The following is a 20,542-nucleotide window of genomic DNA, read 5'->3' on the forward strand; positions in this document are numbered from 1 at the left end:
ATAGCACTTATTGCTTTGTTTGTAAGTAATATGGCACCGCTCAGTCAGCGAGTGTATCATTATGTGCAACTATGTCTTTTAGTTTAGTGAATCTTATTATAAATTAAATATCTATTATTTCATCTTATATATCAAGTATCTTCATTCTCATACCGGTTCAAGGGATTGTTCCAGCCCTAGCATTACCCTATACAAACCACGATCTCCAAATCAACATAAATTTTCTACCTGAACGGTATCATCCTATCATTCATTAAACTCAACATTTATTTTAATTTTCCTACATAAACCCAATCTCCAAATCAACATAAATTTTCTACCTGAACGGTATCATCCTATCATTCATTAAACTCAACATTTATTTTAATTTTCCTACATAAACCCAATCTCCAAATCAACATAAATTTTCTACCTAAACGGTATCATCCTATCATTCATTAAACTCAACATTTATTTTAATTTTCCTACATAAACCCCACATAGTTTATGGATCTCCAATTTCATTATTTCTTTAATTCCTTATCCCACATCTTTTTTTTTGGGGCCTTCTTTGGTATCCTAATCCTTCAATGAGAATGGCACTGACATTTCTTCAGCAATACCAGGAAGTGAATTTCTTGAAAGTATAGTTACTGGGGATGAGCCATGGATTCAGTTCATTGATACTGAGAAAAACTACAATCCAAACAGTGGATGCACATACACTCACCAAACAAGCCCAAAAAAATTATGGATACTATGGTTTTGGGACTATAAAAGAATTTTATTTAAGAATTTATAAACCTGAGTATGACAATAACTGCAGACGTTTATTGTTGACAAAGCGTGGAGGGCAATAAAAAATAACAGGCAAGAGAAGATAATGAAAGAGCATCATTATTTTGCATGACGATTCACAGCCTACATCATGCTGCATTAAGAGTGTACTAAAAAAGTTTAAATGCCAGATTTTTTATAATCCTCCTCATAGTTCTAATTTGGCACTGTCTGACTTTCATTAGTTCACAAAACTGGTGAATGACCTGGTTACACATTTCAAAAGCAATGATGAACTCATTGATGGAGCCAAAGAACAGATAGGTTACTTTGGTGGTACCAGCAGCAGTAAAGTCACCACTACCAGCGTCAGTGTAAATTCAAGAGCTTGAATTTGGGCAGGGTCTATTTAAGAAGTAATATAAGTTTGTAAGTAACTTCTGTATCTAGTAAATTTTTTTCAGTTTATCTTTATTACTTCCTTTTAAATTGATAAATCAAAACAAATAATTAGATGAAAATAAAAAACAGGAACAATTATAATCAGTTAACAATGCTTTATTATTGTAACTATAAATACAGAATCTTACCTTATCAGCAATATGTTTATATACTTTTCCATCGCCACCAACATAGAAGACTGAGAATCCATCATACCATCTATATAACAGAAGTTAAAAATCTTACACAAATAATTTATAATCAATTGAAATATGGTAATACTGTAGAAAATATTAACAATGATTTACATACTTTTTTTATCTTTTCTATGTAACTGCCAAAATTGGATAAGCATTTGTCCTAATTGTAAATGAGTTTATTAAACGAGTACATTCCATCCAAATCCCCTCAGAATACTGTTTTTGTTTTTTTCTTTTTACTTCTTCATTGTTGACTAAATAAATTTCTCAGAGATGATCCTTTAACTTTCTGCATAACTGAAAGTCAGTCTAGGAGGGGGAGATTGTTGGGGCTCTATGGTGGATTAGTCATAGTTTCCTATTGGTACACTTTTAAAGGCGAGGCATTGGTTTCTGCAACATACAAGGATGCATTTCATGTATGAGAATGATTCTGTGAGAAAATCAATCAGAATGTTAATTTTGAGAACCTGTCAAAGATTACTGGAAGTTTCCTTGTTATGATAGGCATTGATAGTCATTCCTCACTCCAAAACGTGAACAAGAATAACATCTGCGCAAAATATTTTAATCATTGATAATGAGATGGGTCTTTCAAGGGCTCATCAAATACAGATGTTTGGCTATTATTAAACACCTCAATGATGCATACTCAAGATATCCACAATATTTTGTCTGTATGTTAGACAGTCTGCTAACATCGTTATTAGTTCTAGATGTCCACAACACATTTCTGCCTTATGAAACATTATAATGTTTCAAAAGATTCTGTTTTTTTGTCCAAAAAAAACAAATTGTGAAATGCAGCACTCCTTGAATGTAAACTAACAAGAGAACTCGGTTTATTATCATTCTGGACGATAACGGAACACTTGCTAGTACAATGATATTCGAACAGAAGAAATTACAATTTTCCCTCCCTTGGCCAAAAAGGATTGAACAAAATACATAGTAAAATTGATGACAGATTTGAAGTAGACATTATGTTTTGAACATTTTATATATATATTTTTTTTACATATAGATGAATAAACAACACAGAAACAGAAAGTTTAACAGACATTGTGAAACACAATGCTGTTTAGGAGAAAACTACTTGCAGATATGTATTTCTATTTTTAAGCTTTTATTATCAAGATTTGTTGAAGTTGATAAATAAATTTAACAACAGTAAGCTACTAACATCACAGAAATAAGGTAAATAAATTCTTCTTTTTTTAGATTTTAATTCATCATTAGAAATCTGAAAATAAATACAACTTAATTAAAATAAATTAAAAATAACAAATTCACTCTGAACAGTCAATGAATAGCTAGCAAATATAATGTTTCTAACATTTCAGTCTAAATTTTCCAAGTTGAGTGATTATTTTGACCTAGTTTATTTCATTTTAGGAAAATATGTTCACTGATGCATGGAAAGGTTTTATTAACATTTAAGATACATTCTGCAGGTTTTATACTTAATGAGAGTCATTAGTAAACTTACTGAAAGTATTACTTACAAATGCACGCATAATGGTTTTTGTCAATAATTTTATCGCAATTATCTTTTCAAATATTAAAAATTCTACGAAAACAAAAGAAATTCTAGTGGTACTTACCACTGTTTATTCTAACATTTTGGATTTCCCTAGTTTAAAATTCAGGTAATAATTTCTGTAACCACAATTTGAAAGGATTAGCTGTCATTATATATGCTGATAATAATAACAATAAAATATAATGTATACTCACGATTCTTCAGCTTTTAAAGATTCTTTTAAATCCCAAATCTTTATTTTCCAAAACAGCAGCAATACCTGAAAAATCAGAAATAATTTATATATATTTATATTCATATATAATTATTATAATTCATATATTTATTTATTTATTTATAAACTGGAAATATTGTTGAAATTTCTCAGCATTTGTATAGAGCTTAGAATATAACATTACTCCAATGATAAAGATGAAAATTGTTAAAACCTTCATGATCTTAATTACTATGTTACATAAGGGAGAAATGTTACTAAAAAAAAAGTTCAATAAAAATTTTTAAAACCAATAAAATATTTTAAAAAGCTAGCCCCAATTTGGTGTTGTATTAAGGACTACATCATCAGGCATAAAAAAAATCAGTTAAAATCACATCAAATTACAATATTTTGGGTTATACAAATGAAAGATTTATGGAACTTCTTTTAATTCTAGAGAGCTTAATATCCCATACCCTCTAATACAGTTTGAAAATTATTCCTTCCAATGCTTCTTTTTTGTTAAATTTAATGTCCGATTTAGAGAAAAATTCAAGCTTTTAAGTTCAAACAGTAAAGTTATAAAATTGTTCCCAGCCTTCTTATCACTTAGAAATTTTTTACATGTGTTTGTATGTATGTGCACACACATACCAACAATTGTTGCAATAATACACTTTATATCATACTTTGCAAAATGAATCAACTCTTACTTAAATCCAATAATGTACAGAAGAAATTCTTTTCTGCCTAACATTTTTACATGAACACACGTATGTTCAAGAAGAACTTGGATGTATATGGTGCCAATTCTGTTGAACACATTTACATGAATTACAGATATAAAGCATTTTTACCAACTTTTTACTGAATTACAGTATCAGAGATACAATACTTTAAATTAAATTGCTATTTAGATCATTTAATGAAAATAAATTACATAGTTTTCCTTGATAATAACCTTACTCTCAATGTATATATCATTAAACCTATTCACATCATTTTCTACATATAATCTATCACCCATAATCTAATTTATATCTGTCATTTTTAATAAGATACAGTTATAACCTAATTTATAGACAACTATGTGATCTGAAACTGTATACACTATCACGATAACCGTAAAATCAAATGTAAAGCAAACTGGATGAAAGATTGTAAAAATGCAGCTGAAAGTAAGGCTCTGTTTTTTCTGTTTAGTCTCCAGAACCACTGTTAGATATTACTTCAGAAGATGAATGAGGACGATATGCATGAACGTAAATGAAGTGTAGTCATGTACAGTCTCAGGCTGTCCATCACAGAAATATGTGGTTAATTGAAACCATATCACCAAAAAACACCCCGGTATGCATGATTTAGTATTCAAATCTGTATAAAAGTAACTGTCTACTAGCATTTGAACCTTAGAACTCTCGACTTTGAAATCAGCTGATTTGTGATGATGAGATCACCCACTAGACCAACCCAGTGGGTTTGAAAGTAAGGCTATGAAACCAAGCGAATGTGAAAATAAAATATTTTTAAAAATCTGATAATTTAACTTTTTAAAAAGGTTAAAAAAAAATTAAAAGGTAGCACAACTAAATAAAATTACTGTGATTTCATGTATATTATCTGGAAGCTGGCTGGCATACTCCTTAATCAGGAAAAGGTGAAAATAATCATTTAGTAATCAGTAAATTAATGAACTAATATATACTCCTGTAACTATTTATACTGTAATTAATTTACTGTTGCATTTAATTAATCATCTATGTTTCCTATTTGAAATAAAATTAAACATAATCAAAAATTTATAACTGACACACAACTCTACGTAAAATGATGCATAATAAATTACACTACAAAAAATGTAATAAGAGAAACTAAGTAAAAATAATCTTAATTAGAAAAAGTTAAAAATTGTACATAATTAATAATATTTAATATAATACTGAATGCAATAAACTAGCATTACTAACAAATCTGTGGCAATCAAATTTTATGATTAAGTCATAAAGTAAAATATTTTATGTAATTTTACACCATAAAGAATAAGTGTATAACTTAATAAATAGAAACAAATAATTTTACATGTATTATAAAATATCAACTAATATCCCAATGCTGTTTTATATTATAATGATAAATATATTATTTAAGTGCTTAAAATAATGAAAAAATAAATTTATCATCATCCAAAAAAGAAATTATAATTTTAAGAATATATTAATCGTGAACATATATATAATTTAATTAAGATGTCTGATTATATTATGTTTATTACACATTCCAGCTAAAATTTACCAGGCATATTCCACTGATTAAAGCAATGAAAAAAGTTAATTTAACCATGGTATAACCAGTCAAAAGAGTTTCCTTATTTTTTGTCTTATAGATAAAGCAATCCAAAATGGCAGTTTTTTCCTGGGCACTCAATGAAGTGTCATTATCAACACTACAGTATTAATATATTATGTTATTACTGTAGTAAAAATAATTAAAATTAACTTAAATATAAAAATAATTAAAAAATTAAACAACATTAATATAAAAGCGCAGCATATGTGTAGAACGTCTATGTCATATGCTACAGGCAAAATAAAAACACAGTGAATACAATAATAAAAATGTAACTTAAAACAACTCACAAATACCAGATGGCATAAATGATGAAAAACACATACGCATAATCAAATATTTGAATCCAAGATGCAAGCCCTTGAAGAAATCACAAGAAAATTGATAACATTGATACATTGTTGCCTAAGATATTTTGGATGTTAGCTCCTAGTTTAAACTTCCAAAGCAAAAAACAGTGGTGTACATAACAATGTCCACAAAGATGAGGTGGACCATTACTTGGTAGTTGCAGCAAACACAAACAGGTGCATCGGTCTGATTCAGGAGGTGTCTGTGAGCAAGTTTAGTGTGCGCTATTCACAAATGGCAAATAATAATCTCCTCTCTACAGTTATTCCTGAATGAGGAGCTTCATGGTAACACAGTGTTATTAACAGGACAAAGTTTATTGTTGGGAGTAACATTTAATGTTGCCCTCAACAATTTAAATTTTCTTTCAACAATTTTTTTAATTTAAAAAAATTTTAATTTTTTTTCACTTTGCCACTCATCATGGACCACTCTTAAGAAAACAGCCAAGGTCATCAAAAGCAATGCGATTAATGAAAGGAGGTTGCAAACAAGCCTCTTTTGCCAGATGATCAGCACGCTCATAGCCTGAAATTCCAACTTGGCTGGGGATCCAGCAGAAGGTCACACTTGTATTACACTGTATCATCTCAGAAATGATAGAGGCAAATCTCACAGACAATAGGGAGTCTGGAGTAAATGTTGCTAATTGCCTGCAAGGCCCTTATGGAATCTGAACAGACAAGTGTTAATATGTTGGGCTAATAATATTTAAGAGGCCTTATTTTATTAATAGCACACAACTCCGCAACAAAAACACTATGTTCTAACATAAATGTACATCCACAAAAGTAAATAAACAGAATTATCATGTTTAGAGCCATCTGTATAAACTAAACCATCAGGATTCATGCTATTTATATTATAAAATTTTTCTTGCAAAATCACTGGATTCATACAGTTTGATGTCTACAAAGACTAAAACAGTCATTTATATCAAATGGCCACCAACGGGTATAATAACACTGAATAACAGTAAGAACTGGAGGTAATTGAATATTTAGAGCAAAGAAAAGGCGCTGAGCTCTGATGCCTAGCGCAGCAGTAGATCTCAGCTGTTCCTGATATCGACTAAGATGCAGGTTAGAGAACATCGCATCAAAGTTAGGATTGATATGGTTGTACTTTAAAGCAAGCTACACAGGAGCAGATCACTTCATCTATTCCAAAGATATGGCTCACCACTGTCCATTAATAGACTTACCACAGAACCATGCAGCCAAAGTCTAAATGGGAACAGACTAGAATTTGATAGAAGTGCAACATGCATACTCGATATCAGCTCCCCAATGAGTATTAGAACTCTCAGTATGTCTAGCATTTTTAGACATTTTACCTTCAGCTCTTTTAAATGTATTACCCACATTAGTCAGTGGTCAACAACAATCCTAAAAATGTAACCCATGTGCACGGTTCAATTAAGATCTTACATTATACAAGGCATTTAAAAAAAATTTGTCCCAATATTGCGCATTAAATACTTAATGATAAATTCTGGTGATCATAAAAAATCAATCAGTATTGTTAAAGAAATAGCTGAAAAATTTAACTTTTTTTCATTTTTAGGGAAAAATTATAACTGAAGAAAAACAAAATAAAATTTTGCTTCTAATCTTATAGAATATTCAATTCTGGAAATTTTTTTTAAGAAAAAATAAACAGCAAATGTGTCACAAGAATACATGATACTTCCAATAAACAATTAAGAAAAATTATGCCCAACACAGAATTTAAAATAAAATCAGTTGCTGATATTTACAAGAGAATATTTTCACAAGCAACATTATTACTTCATAAAGGAATTATTTCACAAAATTAAATTTTGTGAAATAATTTTAACTGTTTATAATGTTCATAAATGGCCCCAATTTAGCTCAGTAAGTGATGAGATTGCATTTCTGAAATTCAAGGCTAGTTCTTGATTTCTTTAGTAAAGATGAGTTGGTGCCCAACCATGTTAAATTGCATATATGTTGGATCCACTAGTAGGATTTCCTCTAAAAGCTGTAGAAGCTCATTTAGAGGAAGGTTTAGGTAACCATTACAATAGCATTACTTTAATTATTAGATGAAATAAAAACATTACCTATAACACCACATCAGACATTTACTGAAAAATTAAGTGAGGAAATTTCCTTGTAAACAGTGTTGTGAAAGATGAGGAAACTTAGCTGTAGAAATGACACCCCAACCAAGGCTCAGAACATGGTGTGGGTGTTTGAAGATGAAAAAAACTCCGTAGCTGTTTGAAAATCCACATCATGGTGGCCAAAATTATTAGGGTGAGAGGAGTTTTAGAGTGAGTTATGTTGAAAATACAGAAGATGGTTATAGAGAAGTGGTATACTGAGTAATTCCTACCTAAAGTTCTCAAAGCTCTCAAGAAGCTACATCCAAACTCAAGGATAAACACAAGGTTTTTTCACCATGATAATGCTCCAAAATTTGCTCAGAGTATTTGGCCAAGACCAGAACAACTGTTAAAGCACCTGCACCTGATCCTGCTACATGTGACTTCATATCGCTCCCCCAGATGAAGAACAAACTGAAAGAGAGGCACTTTACAAGCACTAATGACCTCCTAAGGGCTGGAACAATGAGTATACCCAGATCTCTGAAACAGGGCAGGGTTTCTTTGAAGACTGGTTTCAAAGGACAGAGAAGTGCATAACGTGTGGTAGAGTTTATTTTGAGAATTTATAAAAAATAAAGTCATAGTACAAAACTTCCCTACACTCTTTGTATTTATCATCACTTCTTTACTGTTCCGATTCTATAAGTATTTAATGAGTGAGTATTCTATGCCTGTAAGTATTTAATGATCTAATTGTAAGTCCTTCAGCTGACAGATTTCAAGTAGTATTCCTCAACAGATTGTACAACATTATCAACATTACACAATAAGCAGAAATGAAATGAATACTTGCATATTCCTCACTTATATTATGATATAATATTATATATTATTGTATTTTAATTATATTAATAATAATATATTATTAATAATTATGATTATATTAAAATTGTTCTTTTTATGTATCTAGACTATGAAATTAATTTACAAATAAAAGCCAACAAAGTACAATAAATATGATCTTAACTTTACCCCACAATAAATAAAAACAGTAGGTTGGCAGCACTGCAATGACTAAAGAAAATATCTTGTTTAGACTGGTTTGTGTTGTTAAGGGAATGTTTTCTTCTTTTTTTGTTTTTGTTAAGTGTGAGATTTCTATATGCTTTAAAATTCACTTTTAATATTAACAAGATTTAATCTAAATTCAGTGAACAGGTATAAATGAGTTTTAACTTTATAATACAAAATTACAACAGCCACTCAAAGCTAATAGCATTATTATTGTTAATAATTTTTAGTTATTTATTGTTTTTAGAATTATTCTCTCTCCCACTCTCTCTCTCTCTCTCTCTCTGTATGTGTGTGTGTGTGTGTGTGTGTGTGTGTGTGTGTGTGTGTGTGTGTGTGTGTGTGTGTGTGTGTGTGTGATGTCTTTTTCACCACATCTATTTGTCACTTGGTTATTGTTGTTGGCTCTACTCCTGGCAAATCAGGGGTCCTACTGTTTACTTCAATGACATGGTAACCATCTTGGTAATTTCCCAATGTTTCTTTGCTTCAAATCCAGTGTAAATATAACATTTTATTATTAGAAAAGGAATAAATTTTGTATACAAATTATTTATTATTTACTTAAATAATTGGTATAAGTAAATAAATAAATAGTATATAAGGATTATAAAGGGAAATTAATAAATAATGTTGGAGCAAAATAACAACAAAGCTTTTGAGCATAATTGCAACTATTGTAAATATCTGACAAATAACATCAATATTTTACATTAGAAGAAAATCAAAAAAGACTCCCTGATTATAATTATTTAATTATCAAATTTTGATTTATTAGCACAGATATGTCGGACTAAGTTCATAAGTAGAATAGTTATGTATGTCAGTAAGTTACTACATCTTTATAATAAAAAACAATATTTGTGGGATACATAATAAACTTTTTTAATTCTCTATCTTCCTTGGCAATACAAAGGTCTGATTTTTAAAAAATTAAGGATTTAAAATCTGGCAAGTTCAAAAAAATAGCACATTATAGAAACTGATGAAGTGCGTTAACTTTTAATTACTTATAATAAAAAAAAAGTTTAATTAACCATAAACTTTAATACCATAGCTTGCACCAAACATATTAATAAAAATTTCAATTAAAAAAAAATCAAATACCTTCAAGCCTGATACGCCACGTATTCTCCATCTAACTTTAACAGTACTGTCTTCAGGATGAGAAGTGATTTTTAATAAATCAAATTTAACAAACGCAAACTTTAGGTGTCCAACTGTCCTTAATAATGCAACTTGTTTTACAAAATGATAAACACCTCTAAAAATAAAAATCAAGATATTACTATATTACTTTCAACTAAATGAACACTATAAAATTTTAATATCTTATTATTAAAAAAATATTAACTTTTATTTTGAATCTGTAACAATAAAACATCACTAATCCTTGTAAATAAATAAGATTTAAAATTTTATTTGATTATACATATCAAATACTAACAAACTAGCATTATTTATTTATTTATTTTTGCAGAAACCCTAATTTTTATTCTGGGATCTAATATTATGATAAAATATACTGTTAATTGATTTCAAATGGAGTAAATCCAAGAAATCAAAGTGGGAGAGGCATTATGAGGTCTAAGGTTTTTTTTTTATTTACATAATAATGTAAAAATGAAAACAAAACAAGGGGATATAAAAAGGTGGTTGTTTTATTTCTTAAGTTAAAAATGCATCACAAAGCGAGCAAAGGCTTTAAGTGTCATGTAATCATTTTTGTTTATAAAATGAATTCAGCTGATTTAATATCTTACATATATTTTGCATAAAAATGTGTTTGAAATTTAAATATATCTTATGTTTATTTATTTTCTAACATTTACCTAGTATTTAACAATTCTGAAAGTCCAATTTTTAATATATAAGGTATGACAATTTAAATTACAAACTGCACCAATAAAAACACACAATTTAAAATTGTACATTAGTGGGTACTATGACCTATGAAGCACTTTCCTGCATTTATATATTGGTTTAGATAGTGTTCTTGTTTCTGGAAACAGATCAGAAACTCTTTTATCATAATACTCTTCAATTCTTTTATCCCACTATACTGAATATCAACAATGTCAAAAATCTTGTATCTTTTTAACACAGTCTAATTTTAGAACAACCAGAAATCACAAGAGGATTAATTGAAAAAGTAGGTAGTAAACAGACTTTTTTGGCTAGAACTCTCTCTGATGAATGCACTATGGCATACACATAATCATTATGAATGATCTACCTTTCAGGCAACGATGCAGTCTTCTACTCCAAACAGCACCCTCATAACCTCATAATTAACAGTGATTAGTGATTAACAAAAATCACTGTATCAAACAAATACATTCTACAGTTATCTTGTCATCATCACCACCATGTACCTGACAGATGGGCAAAACTCACTGAGATTATACTGGTAAAGATTGTAGAGTAGTATAACATTAAGTTCTGTTCTATCTTGCAGGAGCAGCAATTTTTATTTATTTTTCTATTGTACTGTTATAAACTGAAGATACTTTATATATATTTCCATGAGGTAGGCAGGATGAATAAAATGATAAGTGAAAAAATACCAGACTTGCCAAGTATTGAACCTGAAACTAGATTCTTACCATAAAACAAAGTTTAAAACTTTAACAACCAACCTTGTATGTAGTATGAACAACACAAATAATACTTAAAATAGGCAAATAAACCAAAATCATAAAATTAATTGTAATAGTAAATAAATCAATTAGAAAATTAGTAAAAATTAGATTAACTTACACTGTTCGAATCCCTCTAATATTATTTTCAAATATTAATTCAGGATGATAAATCGAAAAATCCATAGTTTTTGTAAATAAATTAGGAAGCTAAAAAAAATAAATAAAATATAGATTAATTTTTTTATCTGATATAATATATTAAGTTTTACTCAGTTTGACTAGTTATCTACACAGCAAAAAATTGTACAAAAATTCTATGACACATTCAAAAGAAATTTTTACCTAACATACATATTTTCAGTATATTTCTCTCATTTTTGGTATTACAGAAAAATGTAGATTTTTTTCATATGACGAAGAAAAACATACATAGTCTCAGTTATGCACAAATATTACACTTGTGCAAATACCATGGAAAAAAACACAATTTCATTTGACGACTAATATTATCATTAAACGAAGTAAATTTTATATTATATGTTATATAAATATGTTTACATGTTATATTTAAATAAATAATGTATAAATATATATTTAAATATATAAATATGTTTATATGTTATATGTTATATTTTATGTAATAAATATTATCATCTAATATTATTATTATTATTATTACCAAACAAAAACAACTTCAACTAACATTTTTATTATTTATTTCATTTTTAATGTAATTTGATGAATGGTGATGTATTTAATTGAATATATATAATGATTTAAGATGTGATTTTTATATAATTAATTAAAAAATTAATAATTTTATTAAACAAATTTTTATAAAATTTATTAAATAAATTCACTATATAATCTTAAATCCTAGTGAAGTAGATGTTAAAATTAAATCCTACCTTTTGAGTCATGTTCTATTAGCACTTCAGCTACACAACAGCACTTTAAAAAAAGTTATTTCAGTGTTTTTATTTTTAAATTTAAATTTTATGTTACAAAACTACACAACAAAATAACATTTTTTTATAGATAATGTAAACATATTTTCTTTTACCTCTCCTATATGTAGGATTGACCCTTCATAAAGCTCTTTTACATTGTAACCCACAGTGGTTACAATGAGTGGGCTTCACCCATTTTAACCAATACATAGGCTGGGCTTCATTACCTATGTTTGTAAATAAAAAGTGAATTTAAGGTCAAAAAGAGATAAAAAGTATAAATAGTAGAATAAATGCATGTAATCGTAATTCAAAGGAAAGCAAAGTAAAAAATAAAATGACATACGATAATAATGAAAAGCTTCTTTTGCTGTATACAAATGGATATCAGCTAATTCTTTGTATGTTGTTATATTTATTTGGTTCTCCCTTATGGGAAAGAGATTACAATCCTTACAGGATACAAAATCAAAATGAATTTGAGATGCAGAGTATTGTTCTCAAGCATTATAATGTTTGGAGGATTTAAGGGTTTGAGTATTAATTTAAAATAACTTGAATAGAATATATCTCATATGACAAAGTGTAAGGAAGATGGGTAAATAAATGGAGTTTCACTGAAAATATTGTGGTCTGATAACTTAAGTTATCTATCTGACTACTTTGCACAACAGTTGATAAGATAAAAATTTTCATTATGGTGGCAAAACTTCTGAAGACAGCATAATAAAAGAAAATAATATGGTTAATTTTTTGTAAACACTTTTTTCTAATAATTCATAAATCATTAAAAAGCTTTTCAAGAAAATGCTGAGCACTTCTTTTTTGTTATCTGTGAAAAACATACTTACCATTCTTAACATGGACTATACAGTAATATAAAATGTATTCTGATCTATGCAAAGTAGCATGATAGACAATTATTTTTTAATCACACACAGAATTTATCAACAAAATAAAGGCTACCATAAATCTGAATACTAGGGTGTGTACAAATTATACAATGCAACTTAAAGTGAGTTTATAAAATATACTTTTAAGCATGTAATTAAGAAATAGCCTAAAATATTTTCAATGAAAATTATAACTTACATCTTTAGAAAGAACAACTTTAATATGTTCCAACTGATCTATTGAAGGTTTTTCATTAACAGATTTTTCAGATTCTTTTTTTGGTACCTGCTGTCCACTTGAATAGTAGGTTGTTAATTGATCACTATATACAGAAGGGCTACTTGCATGTAAATCACACAACCGAAACATTTCTTTCTCATAATCTGTGAGAATTGGATACTGATGTATACCAGATGGAAAACTCCTACAGTAGTCATTCAAAGAAATTAGCTGTAAAAGAAATGTTAATAAAACCAACTTTAAAATTAAAAAGAGAGAAAAATACATAAAATAACTTTTTTTTTTAAATTCACATTGTAATTACTCTTTACCATATGCAGTTTCAAGTGCTAACCAGATCTGGTTTGAACTCTTCACTCTAATTCTCCCTGCTTATTCCAAATCTGTTCCATGACTACCTTTCATTCTTTCCTTTCTTCTGCACATACTCTTCTATTCCTTTCAGCCAACCTATCAACCTCCATCCTGGAATAACCATCTCATTCTCATGAATCCTCCTAGATGTCCTTCTCTCTTTTTTCAATAACACAACCTCTAATTCATAAAATTATTCAATTTTAATTTAAATTTAATATAAATATTTTAATTTAGCTAACTAAGAACTTTCAATTTTTATTGCAAATTCAAATAATTATTACCGTATTTATTCGAGTACCCCTCGCCCCTGAATAAACCCCGAACCTCGATTTTCCAGACTAAAAAAAAAAAAATTGAGTATATACCAGTATTTTAAAGTGCAACAGATATGATAAAAAAATACGTAAATACAAAAATATTCAGAAAGTAAAGCATTTAATTCGTTCATTTAAATTACAATATTAATATTACATTAACAATTAATTACCGTAAGTACTAGTTTAGTTCAGAATCAGTATGCCAGTAAAACGAAAAGAAAGTATCATGTTGAAAAGGATCATTTCAATACACTTTTTAATATGGGATTTTATTTTTAATTAATCACTGTCACTGTCCAATGTCTGTAGAAGAGTTACAGGTAGTCTCCACGTCACTCTGCCACAGGTGATCGTCTTCACTACCACTAAGTTCATTAGATATTCCGCATTTTTTTAAACTTTTCCTTACTAATTCCATGGAAATACCTTCCCAAGCATCTTTTATCCAAACACAAATCTGGTTAAAATCTGGGTGTTTGATTCTTCCTGTAGGCGTGAGAAAGAAATTTTCATCAGCCATCCACTTACTGTACAGTTGTTTTAATGCAGATTTGAATGGTTTATTAATGCAGACATCTAGTGGTTGCAGTAGAGATGTCAATCCGCCTGGAATTATTCCTTGGTCTGTCATAACCTTTTTTAAAATGTCTTTCAATTTATCAATCGTATGCCCCCAATAACTATCCATTACTAGCATACCAGTATTTTTTTTATTAAGTAAATCTCCTGATCGCTTTTCCCATACATAGCTGATCCAATCTAAAATTAAGGTTTCATCCATCCAACCTGATTCCTGTGCTCTGATAATAACTCCATTTACCTGTACTGTAGGAAGAGTTTTTCTTTTAAAAACAATGTACGGAGGTAATTTTGATCCATCAGAAGTAATGCAAAGCATAACACTACACCTTTGTTTTTCATTATCACCAGTGCGAATCGTTAATACTTTTTTCACCTTTTTTGTTTACGATTTTGTCAAATGGCATTTCAAAATATACAGGGGTTTGATCAGCGTTTCCTATTTGAGAAGGCAAATAGTTTTTATCTAAGATTTATTATGTATTTGTGAAAATGTAATATTTTTTTGTTCATAAGCGTCTGGAATTTGTTGAGGAATGGTCATCTTTCATCTTATTGACAAATCATTTCATGCAAAAAATCGTGTTATCCATCCACGACTTGCTTTAAAATCAACTTTATTCAATGATTTAGCGATTTCACGAGCATATGACTGACACATTTCTGTCGTGACAGCATAACCTTTTTTCCATAACAAAGTCATACAATTTTTTTTCTATGTCTGTGTATTTTGGTTTTAAGCCCTTTTATTAGTAGTGCCTTTCACCCGAAGTTGTTTCTTCTTATGCCAGTCTCGAATGCAGCTTTCATCTACATCAAATTATCTTCCTGCCGCCCAATTTCCAATTTTTTCAGCCTCTTCTCTAACGCGCAGTTTTTCATTTACTGTAAAAGATCGTAGACACTGTCCTTTTGTACTCAATTTAATACTGTAATTAAAATAAATCACCGTATAAGACTTTACAAGATAAACTGAACAGATAAAATGCACATAACCGTCCACATATATAAACAGTACAATGACTATGGCGAATAGACAAGACGACGATGGGTAACCGATATTGTAACTGTAGTGTCATTAAACCGGATGCAGCCTATACAGAATGAATCAGTTTTATAAAAATACCGTAACTTCGTTCCTATCAATAATATGAACAGGATGTTAATAATTAAGGATGTATTTCTGTATAAGCGGCATCCGGCAAAAGCCTAATGTAATTTATTGATTGAATTTAAGTACTTCTAAGAAAATGTTTACTTTACATACATTATCCTGGCTAAAGGCTATGTTTCAAGTAACCCACGCACCCTTATTTTTTCTCTCCAATTACAAGAAAAAAAGGCAGGGGGTACTTGAATAAATACGGTATTTAAAAAAAGGTATTCCAGTCACACAAAATGAGATCAGCTATGTTGTTATAACTCAATAAGTTATACTTTTCATAGTTTTCCTGCTACCCTTAAAAATATGAATTATTAAGCAATCAGTTGGAAAAATTAAGGAAAATGCAAAAATAAAGAACAGTTTTTCCATTCTTAATTAAAAATATAAAAAATCATGCTATTATTTTATTTAAGGGTTGTAAAATAATACAACCCTTACTCTTAACTCCAATTTAAATGGGAAATTCTACTTTTCTATAACTAACATTATATTTACTACAATTTGCATACAGTGCTAACTTTAAGCTTTAATTTAAAAAAACCATATCAGTTATAAGCGTGAAAACGTTGTCATTTATGGCAATGGTTTTTCATCAGTTATAATAACCAAATTTTTAGACATATTTTTATATTCAAAATAGTATTTTGTAAGGAAAAATGTACCACCTAGGCAGTTTTTATAACTGATGAAAAATGTTGAATTCTGCATTTGTTTTTAATATATTTTCTGAAAATTTCAATAGAAATAATACAACTTTTTTCTTGAACACTGCTCTGCACATAATACTTGCAAATTCATTTTTAGCAATATTTTTTTAAATTTAACCAAAAATAACTCAAAAATCAAACGTCATATAGGGAATAATTCTACAATGTTTTCATCTTTATGGTAGTAATAAAATACTGAAGAAACTCATTAAAAGAATGGATGAGTAATAAAGATTTTCTCCTCCTTATCAGTTAAATTTCAAATTTTCAAATATTTTTTTAAAATGTTGTTCAAACATCTTAACTATAAAATTTAGCTTAAAAAAGTTCATTTAATTAGTTTGGTAGCCGATTAAGAGTGTCCTTTTTTTCTTTTCATTTTGAATGTCCAGAGATAAACATTATTAATCCTACACAAAGTGAAAAGTTTATAATGTAACAGATGAAACGTAGTCCTTCATGGAAATTCAGGAACTCACCAATCTTACCAACAACATCAATTACAATACTACTTCCTTGATGTACTAAACTGAGAATTCTTAGAAAAAATTAATTTTAAATAATTGCAAAAAGCACTTTTGTAACTGTCAAAATTACCAATTATTTAAATCCAAGTGCATCCTTTATATTCACATGCAGACTTTTATGTAGCTTATTTTAAATAACTTGAATTTGATACATGAGGGGAACCCAAAAAATAACAGTATAGTTGTGGAGGGGAGGGTAACTATACTGTCTATACTGCATATAGTATAGACAACTATACTGCGCCTTTCACACATTACAGTATGCGATATCATCCCAAAAGGTACTTCAGAAATACAATGAATTTTTAACACAGGTATTTTACAATTTTGGTGAAAACATGACAGAAAATCATAAGCAATGTGCAGTCATCAATTTTTGTTCCTTGTAGGAAAACATGGTCGAAACACTTAAAATGACTCTCGCACAGTTGTTTTCACGCTTCAAACAATGAGAAACATTGATTGAAGATCAATAATCTGGGCATTTTACAAACTTTCCTAACTTTACAAGCCAATGAACATGTCAAAAAAAATGTGACACTAACAAATATCATCAATGAACCAACAATTTTACCTAGAAATTTTCCAAAAACTGTGAGTATCTGAACAACAAAGATGACCAGAAATTTGTTAAACAAGTGACTTGTTTTTCCATCATGATAATGCCCCTGGCGATGCTGCGTTCACTCTACAGCAGTTTTTGACAAGAAATGGAATGACCTCCTTGGCCCATTCTCTGTATTCACTTAATCTCTACCTAGTGACTTCTTTTTATTTCCAAGGATGAAAGGGACTTCAAGGGAAGAGATTTGATACAGCAGAAAAAATGGAAAAACACAATTGATGCCTTAAAAGACACGTGAAAAGAGAAATGAAAGAGTTCAAAAATTGTTTTGAGCAATGGAAAAACATTTGGACAAATATAATACACAGTACTTGCAGACACAAAGTATTGCAGGATGTAATGCAGAGTATTTTATTTAATTTTAAAAATGTCAAAATACACCATTTTTAAAAAATAATTAACATTATTTTTGGGTATCTCCTCATATAACTTAACTCGGTTATAAGTAGTAAGATATTTTTATCCTTTTTAAAATGTTGGTTACAACATAATATATTAATTTTAATGAATGGAAACGACAATTTCACGGGAAAATAGTTTTCAATGATAATAGTGCATGCATAACTGGCCAATATGACATCAGTTAATTTAAATTAGAAATCTGTACATACAACTTTTTTAAAGTGTATTAATAGTTGTTATTTTTCTCTAAAAGCCTATTTTTAATTAAAATTAGTACCAACAAATCGTTTAATGCATTCTTATAACTTATAAAAGGTATACCTAATAAGCCCTAAAAGAGTAATGATAGAAGCTGAATGATTATTTATTATTTAAAATGTTTAGAGTAAAATTTTAAACCGTTAAAAATATTAAAACAATAACAAGTTATTTGTCCTTGGCTCAAACTTTTTCAAAAAGTTTTAGTTTTCACAGTAAAATGGCCAGGTTTTGGATAGTAAGAAGATGCTAGCTCTTCCTCTGATTTATCAGTCACTCAAAGGGTAAACTTTTGTCACCATTTGGGATTTTGAGATCTTTATCACTGCGTGAAATTTCTGAGTTTCTGTAACAATTAATGAATCATCAAAGTGTATTGCTAGGAAATTTTAATTTTCCCTCTATTTTTCAGCCGTAAAATAACTGAAGTAAACACGAGAGATATTCTTTTTTACGATACCAAATAAGTCCCAATGCATCATTATTTATTTCATGTGGTAATTGCAGACTTGTTGCTACCATCCTTTTTTAGTTTCTCCCAAGACCAGCAAAATTACTCTTTCCGTGAGATATTACAAAAATACATCCTTCGCTTCAATTCCACATCTTTTGTGTAAACAAATGTTCAAAAAAAATCGTTCTATATAGTTTTGCAGACTGAACAATTTTTTTTTAAGTTAGTAATAATTCCTTTCACATAAATAAGCATGTTTGGAAGAGATTGAAGATAACAACAATGTTTCATTGTTTTAATATTACCATCCTACGCACTGCTGCTCACAGAATGAAAGATAACAGATAAACTAATAACACAGTTAGATATCTCCTAATCAACTGAAAACAATAATATAAATCTTGATTTAGTACACTCATTCCATCGTAACGTCTCTCATATCATGACATATCTTCAACCTAAAACAATATTACTGCACATTAAAATGTAGCTTGGGCTCAAAATATCCCTCAAATTTACTGAAAATACTTGTAATATTATCACTGAAGAATTAATTTCTCATAAAACCATCTTTTTTCAGCCATTAAAAAATTATACACTTATAACCAATATATTGAACAATATATATTTTATTTAAATTGAAAGAAGTATTTTTTGAAATTTCATAAATGAAAATTTTGGATAGTCAAAATATTGTATTTTTCAGTAGTAAGTTGAGTTGTATGTGAAATGAAAATACTTTTAATTGAGGTTTAGAATGAAACAATAACAGAGCTGTCTTACACCAATGATTGTAAAGTTGTGTTCTTTTATATCTACAAAATTTCATGCATTCAGCAATTTTTTTTTTTAAATTAATTAAAAGCAACTTTAAAATCAAACATTTTCAATTCTTGATAATGTTTTTGTAAGTGCATTTCTTGTAAACAAAAAAAAAAACACTTAAATCCTAGTTGTTTAAGTTGAGCAATTTGACATGGAATGTTCAACCACAAACAGCTCAGTTACAAGCATTCCAATGTAATCACATTCTGCTAAAATGCAATCTTTTATACAACAAAAGCAAACATTTGAGTTTTGCTGAACTTTGTACATGACAAAATACCAAGACACAGTGCAAATTACAAAAATTTCATCAACCTGTATTGCAGCAGTGCATGGTACTCAAAAACATGGTCGAATCAGAAACTGGGTTAAAGATAATAACTTCCATTCTTAACAATATGATTTCTATACTGTTGGATGTAAACCAACATGACCAGTTTAAAATTATGAAATGAGTTAACGGATAACAATAGACTGGTCCATGTACTGCTAAGTGTTCTTTGGTGGGTTGGGTTTCAATTAACCACACATCTTAGGAACGGTCGACCTGAGACTGTAAAAGACTACACTTCATTTACATTCATACATATCATCCTCATTCATCCTCTGAAATAATACCTTA

The 20,542-nt window shown here is 28.9% G+C and overlaps 1 protein-coding gene across 2 annotated transcripts in view; it reads right to left on the bottom strand.

Annotated features, from left to right (window-relative positions):
* LOC142327313 (uncharacterized) overlaps window positions 1-20,542 on the bottom strand; it is a 48,419-nt gene that overhangs the window by 7,904 nt on the left and 19,973 nt on the right. For both annotated transcript variants that reach the window (XM_075370233.1, XM_075370232.1), the window contains 5 exons: window positions 13,663-13,914; window positions 11,739-11,827; window positions 10,086-10,242; window positions 3,135-3,199; window positions 1,347-1,416 (listed from right to left, as the gene is read on the bottom strand). In XM_075370233.1, the coding sequence (XP_075226348.1) occupies window positions 1,347-1,416; window positions 3,135-3,199; window positions 10,086-10,242; window positions 11,739-11,827; window positions 13,663-13,914 (633 nt within the window). The remainder of the gene's footprint in view (window positions 1-1,346; window positions 1,417-3,134; window positions 3,200-10,085; window positions 10,243-11,738; window positions 11,828-13,662; window positions 13,915-20,542) is intronic.

The sequence above is a fragment of the Lycorma delicatula genome, chromosome 7 (assembly GCF_047948215.1).
Source record: "Lycorma delicatula isolate Av1 chromosome 7, ASM4794821v1, whole genome shotgun sequence".
Classification (NCBI taxonomy): domain Eukaryota; kingdom Metazoa; phylum Arthropoda; class Insecta; order Hemiptera; family Fulgoridae; genus Lycorma; species Lycorma delicatula.